Source organism: Mesoplodon mirus (genome assembly GCF_964341445.2).
Source record: "Mesoplodon mirus genome assembly, chromosome: 3".
Taxonomy (NCBI): domain Eukaryota; kingdom Metazoa; phylum Chordata; class Mammalia; order Artiodactyla; family Ziphiidae; genus Mesoplodon; species Mesoplodon mirus.
The window spans coordinates 72,293,053-72,299,303 of record NC_138978.1 but is presented as its reverse complement, the minus strand read 5'-3'; the positions used below and the strand labels follow the sequence as shown (position 1 = coordinate 72,299,303).

Below are 6,251 nucleotides of genomic sequence, written 5' to 3'. Positions count from 1 at the left end.
CCAAGCATGGAAGAAAAAAGATTTGGAAAAGAAGGAGCCTTAGTAACTGGCCAGGTGGCCTATGCCCTGCCTATAGCCTCAGAGTCCCTGGGGAGGAATGAACAAAGGCCAACACAATAAATTGAGGACCTATGGACAGAGAGATATGTGTCTCATTACTGTACTGGAGTCATGGGGGAAAGCAGGCAGAGCAGCTACATAGAAATACCCAAGAAGAACACTCAAGGCTTCCCTACAGAGCTCCAGCATGCCCCAACAAGATGCTGGGAACCCTCTTGCATGGTTGGTGGGAATGTAAATTGATACAGCCACTATGGAGAACAGTATGGAGGTTCCTTAAAAAACTAAAAATAGAACTACCATACGACCCAGCAATCTCACTACTGGGCATATACCCTGAGAACATCGTAATTCAAAAAGAGTCACATACCAAAATGTTCATTGCAGCTCTATTTACAATAGCCAGGACATGGAAGCAACCTAAGTGTCCATCAACAGATGAATGGATAAAGAAGATGTGGCACATATATACAATGGAATATTACTCAGCCATAAAAAGAAATGAAATTAAGCTATTAGTAGTGAGGTGGATGGACCTAGAGTCTATCATACAGATTGAAATAAGTCAGAAAGAGAAAAACAAATACCCTATATAGAACATATACATATGTTATACATATAACACATATATATGGAATCTAAAAGAAAAACAAAAAAATGGTTCTGAAGAACCTAGGGGCAGGAGAGGAATAAAGACTCAGACATAGAGAATGGACTTAAGGACACAGGGAGGGTGAAGGGTAAGCTGGGACGAAGTAAGAGAGTGGCATGGACATATATACACTACCAAATGTAAAATAGATAACTAGTGGGAAGCAGCCGCATAGCACAGTGACATCAGCTCGGTGTTTTGTGTCCACCTAGAGGGGTGGGATAGGGAGGGTGGGAGGGAGACACAAGAGGGAGGAGATACGAGGATGTATGTATATGTATAGCTGATTCACTTTGTTATACAGCAAAAACTAGCACACCATTGTAAAGTAATTATACTCCAAAAAAATTGTTAAAAAAAACTTGAAATGATCTTCAAAAGAATCCCTAAATTGGACTGAATTTACCTGCAAGTGTAAGGAGGAAAAGAAAAACCTTCCCTGTCTTCAGATGGGATATGGCTTGAAATAGAAATTAAGATCAGCTATAAGAAAAGGAAGTTACATTTTTGTACAAATGATTATATATTCGGTTAAAATTAATATTTGCTATGCTGCTGTTTCTGATAAGACAGCATTATATAAAATGGGATACTAATGCTTCACTCTAAAATTCTACTCCAAATTTCTTGTGTGCATCTATCTTCTCTGGACCCATTAGCACGGCTTCTAATGATTTACCTAGTCCATGAATATTATCAAAACAATTGAAAAAAATTTAAAAAGAAAGAAAGAAACACTAAAATCATTACAGGGAAATTTTCCATGGTTTTTATTTAATTCATATTTTGAAAGCCTTGTTTTTCATTTATTCTCAACACCCCATCTCCACAGTTTTAGAAATTCCCCCCAAAATGTATTCTTTTGAAGCCCTCCTCTCTGATGGTACCAATATATAAAATGGAAACATAAATATCTAGAGAAAATTAATTCTGCTTTTAGTCTCATTGCTAACAAATAGTTGTTTTTCTTCCATGTCCCACTTCAGGAAAAGCCACACCACCTGAGTTGACCAACAGTACGTTAGCAGATGTGACACAAAACAAGGCTGAGCAGGCACTTGGGGAATTATGCTTACTCACTGTGCCTCTGATATCACCATAAGAAGAGCTTCCCCAGAGTAGCTGCTGCCCCTTCAGCCTGGGCCCAGAATAAACGCACATGGAGCAGATCTGGGTTAAGCTCTCTGAGAGCAGCCAATTCCAGTGGCATCCACAGCTTGAAGCAGAGCCGCCCGTTGCACTGACCCTAGATCTGTTCATCCCCAGGCCACCCATGGGCAGGAATAAATTGTTTGACACCTATATTTTTGATTGGTTTGTTAAACAACAAAAGCTGATGACCTAAGACCTTAGAGTCACTTGATTCTTAACCCGTACCTTGTAATAATAGTCAGTAACTTTGCCCAGAATGTTTGGGTAACTTGTCCGCATTCATTGTTGAGACAGTGGCAGGGCTGAACTCTGTGCATACCCGGACTGATACATGCTCATGAAGCCACATTTCCCTGAACTGCATGGACATGCTTTGCTTTAGAATATCATAAGCAAGGGAGAACTATGTTTCAATTCCCCCCACACAGTGCATGGACCTGGAGCCAGCATCACTCCTAAATGTGGGATCCAGAGCCAACAGTAATCCCCAGGATCTTCTTATATGATGGTCAGTAAGCTCTAGAGAGTGGGTGCTGCCTCGCACAGGGAAGATTACTCCTGCCTTGGCTTTAACTAACAAGGTGAGAGTGTATAATACTCTCAATAGTGAGAATCAAGCACTTACCAGGGGAAAAAGGAAAGAGAGAAAGCAAGAAAGGACAGAAGGAAGGGAAGAAGGGAGGGAGGAAGGGAGACAGGGAGGGGAAGGGGAAAGGAAAGGAAAGGAAAAAGAAAAGAAATAAAAAAGTAAAGTAAAAGAGGGAGGGGACATAAAGAATACTGACAAGAATATAATGTTACCATTCTTCAGCTCTACTGCTTTGATAGCAAATGAAATGGACCAAAAACTTGATGGTCATTATAGTATTTTTGGCACCATGCTTGTGGTTGTGCCCTTGTAATAAAAGGCATCTAGGTGCAAGGATCTGTGTTTCTTAAGAAGAGCCAGGAGGTGGGGCTGTGGAAGGATGGCTGTCTGGAATGGTGAGTGGGTAGTTGGGAGGAAAAGGGAATTTGCCTTCTTTCTAACGTGTCTCATGTCCCATGTAAAAATAACCCAGGAAGTTCACAGACTTCAGACATTATCAATACACACACACACAGACATATGCACAAATAAACAAAAACGACAATAAAACAGGGCAAAATGTGTCATGAAATTGGGAAAAGGGATTCTGTAGATTCTGTAAAGATTGTTCTCTTGAACTTAAATCTATCTTCAAACAGACATGACTTGTGTTATAATTCTCTTGGGAACTTGATCTTATACTCACTTTTTTCAAAAATGACAAACATTCTAAGCTGAATTGTAGTAACTTTATGTATACTTTCTAACAGAAAATAAAATATAAAGAATAAGATGAAAATTTGTGTTATGGCATCCAATCATACCATAAAGAATGAAAGTTTTAGAAACATTCCAGGAAATAACAAAGGCCATATTTTCCCTTTGCTATTCATAAGGAATTCCCATTGAAGTCAATGGCATTTTACATAAAAATCAATGGCAAATTATGCTCCTTAATGGAAGAGGAAATTATAATTATAGTGCCGCTGGTAGCATCACTAGGGTTAAGGCTGAGCAGTCTTTTCCATTATCACTTATCAGGATTTAATAGCTCAGCTGTTTTGAGTTCTACTTGGCTGAAATGTGATATACAACTCATCAGGCTGGGTGTAATTAGTTATTGTTATTACACAAACAAATATTTTAATTAGTAAAGCATTTTTTTAATTATGAAGCTTAAAGAGAATATTTTTTCCTAATGACAGGTGCAGGGGTGGAGAAGGAGAGAGAAAGAAGGAGACATGCTTCAAGGAAGGTAAAATGTTGGCAGGTCCCTCAACTGGAATAACTCACTTTCTTTTTTTTTTCCCTATCTCCTTAAAAGTTTATTTCTACTTTTTTAATTGAAGTATAGTTGATTTACAATGTTGTGCCACTCTCTGCTGTACAACAAAGTGACTCAGTTACACACATATATACATTTCTTTTTTTATATTCTTTTTTTTTTTCGGAAGAGTGTCAACAACTTTTATTACAACTCACATATTTCATAGGAAAGGGAATGTAGCAATCAAGTCAGAGTTGTATAAAAACACAGGTCGGCCCGTGGTCCTCCATTGACACCTGGGGCAGGCTCTCCGCAACATCAGGCACAGCAGCTGCACTTGTCCGAGGCCCCTTTGCAGACGCAGCCCTGGGCACACTTGGCGCAGCCCACGGGGCAGCAGGAGCAGCAGCTCTTCTTGCAGGAGGTGCATCTGCAGGCCTTGAAGGTGCAGGAGCCAGCGCAGCTGCAGGAGCCGCCAGTGGGGCAGGAGCATTTGGGGTCCATCTGGAGAAGTGAGGCTCGAGGTCCAAAGTAAGGGGCGAAGCCGCTTCACCAGTCCGGTGGGGGAGGGGTGTCTTTTTTTATATTCTTTTCCATTATAACTCACTTTCTTTTGATTGTGACTTGCTAGGAAACAGAATCTCCTGGGGGAAGCAGCACTGTAGAAGACTCAAGGAAGACCATTGGATGGTTCCTCTAAACCCATTTTTCTACTATGGGGGTAAGGGCATGTGCAATGCAACTAGATAGCAACATACTACAAGCTCCTAGAAATCCTCAAATTCCCACTTAACAATGTCAACCTTGCTTTTCTGGGCGAAAGTGCATCATCCTTGACTTATACATGTTCTCTTGTCGCTCATAGACTGTAGGAAAGTCCATCTGAGATGTGGATAGACCTTAGACCAGAACGTTTTAATAGATCCAAAGTGGAGTTGTCGGGATATGTTGCAAATATCCTCCTGCTCTCCTAGGTTGGTGGCCCTCAGAGACCAAGGTATAGACCTTTATACTTACTGCACCTCAAGCACAGGTGAGGAAACTAGAGCAGCAAAGTCTTTTTTAGTAGTTTCTGTACTCACAACCCCAGAGTTTCCTGGCACTTGCAAAAGCCACCTGTGGATCCTTACATTGGAAATGTTCATTACCTACAGAAGGGTTAGATCAAGTGAATAGAATGTGAGAGGAAAAGGTAAATACTTGTGTCTATTATGTGCACTTAGCCTACATTGTTTTATTTAGTCCCCATAACTACCCTTGTGTGTAGCATTTTATCCCCAATTTACAGAGAAGCAAAATGAAATTCAAAGAAATTAAGTGATTTTTCCCAGATGGTTCAGTTAGTACATGGCGGAGATCAACTTCAGTCTCAGATCTTATGAGGCAAGTTCAGTGCTCACCTTATTTCCTTCTTAACCTCCAAATCCAAACCTTCACTCTCTCCTCAACATGGTCCATTGGGGCTTCCATCCTCTTCTCTTAGAGAAGCAGCTCTTGTCAGGTCCACTGACCACCTCCATTGCCAAATCCAATGGTCACTATCTGTCTTCATTCTTCACTTCTTGTCAGCATCCAAAGCAATTGGCTTTTTTTTCCTTCTTGAAATCCTCTCTGACCTTTTCCAAAATGACTGCCATCTTGTGATAAGTGTTTTTCCTACCTTCCTAGAAGCTTCTTCTTGGTGCCCTTTGATGGCTCTTCCTCCACTGCTCAGCCTATAAATGCCCCCATGCTCAATCCTGGGCCCTCTTTTTCTCTTTTCTCTTGCTCACTCCTGCCCTAAGGGCTTCCACTCAGTCTTATGGCTTTTCTTCCATATCTATGCTGAAGGTAACACACCAACCTCCATTCTCTACTGAGATGTGGACTTGTATATATAACTACGTGCACAATAATTCCATGCATTTCTAATAAGCATCTTATATGCAACATTTCCAAAATAAACTCTTGCCTCCCTCCCCTCGAAAAAGACTCTATTCCTTCTCTATTTTTCCCACCTCTCTTGTTGTTATTGAAACCAAAATACGATGTGTCATCCTGTCTTTCTCTTGCCCTCTATTCATAATCTATCAACAAATCCTGATGATTTAGCATATAAATAATGTCTGAAATCTACCCACGCTTTCCAGCATCGATATTCCAAGTTTACAATTGTCTACTAACTAGACTCCCAGTTTCCACTTCATTTAGTAGCCAAAGTGATTTTTTTAACATAAATCAGATCAAGTTACTTTCAGACTTTAAAGTGCTCCAAAGAAATACAAAGTTAGGGCCTCCCTGGTGGCGCAGTGGTTGGGAGTCCGCCTGCCGATGCAGGGGATACGGGTTCGTGCCCCGGTCTGGGAGGATCCCATATGCCGCGGAGCGGCTGGGCCCGTGAGCCATGGCCGCTGAGCCTGCGCATCCGGAGCCTGTGCTCCGCAACGGGAGAGGCCACAACAGTGAGAGGCCCGCGTACGGAAAAAAAAAAAAAAAAAAAAAAAAAAAAGAAATACAAAGTTAAACACACACACACACACACACACACACACACACACACACACTCCAAAAGT

The 6,251-nt window shown here is 41.1% G+C and overlaps 1 protein-coding gene across 1 annotated transcript; it reads right to left on the bottom strand.

Annotated features, from left to right (window-relative positions):
• Nucleotides 1–3,885: 3,885 nt before the first annotated feature.
• LOC309800839 (metallothionein-1A-like) lies at nt 3,886–4,231 on the bottom strand. The gene has a single exon (XM_082615163.1). The coding sequence runs from the start codon at nt 4,201–4,203 to the stop codon at nt 4,018–4,020; it is 186 nt and encodes a 61-aa protein (XP_082471289.1). The 5' UTR covers nt 4,204–4,231; the 3' UTR covers nt 3,886–4,017.
• Between the last annotated feature and the right edge of the window lie 2,020 nt (nt 4,232–6,251).

Bases quoted from the DNA above. Each gene is read 5' to 3' on its own strand.
- LOC309800839 (XM_082615163.1), bottom strand. From the start codon at position 4,203: ATGGACCCCAAATGCTCCTGCCCCACTGGCGGCTCCTGCAGCTGCGCT.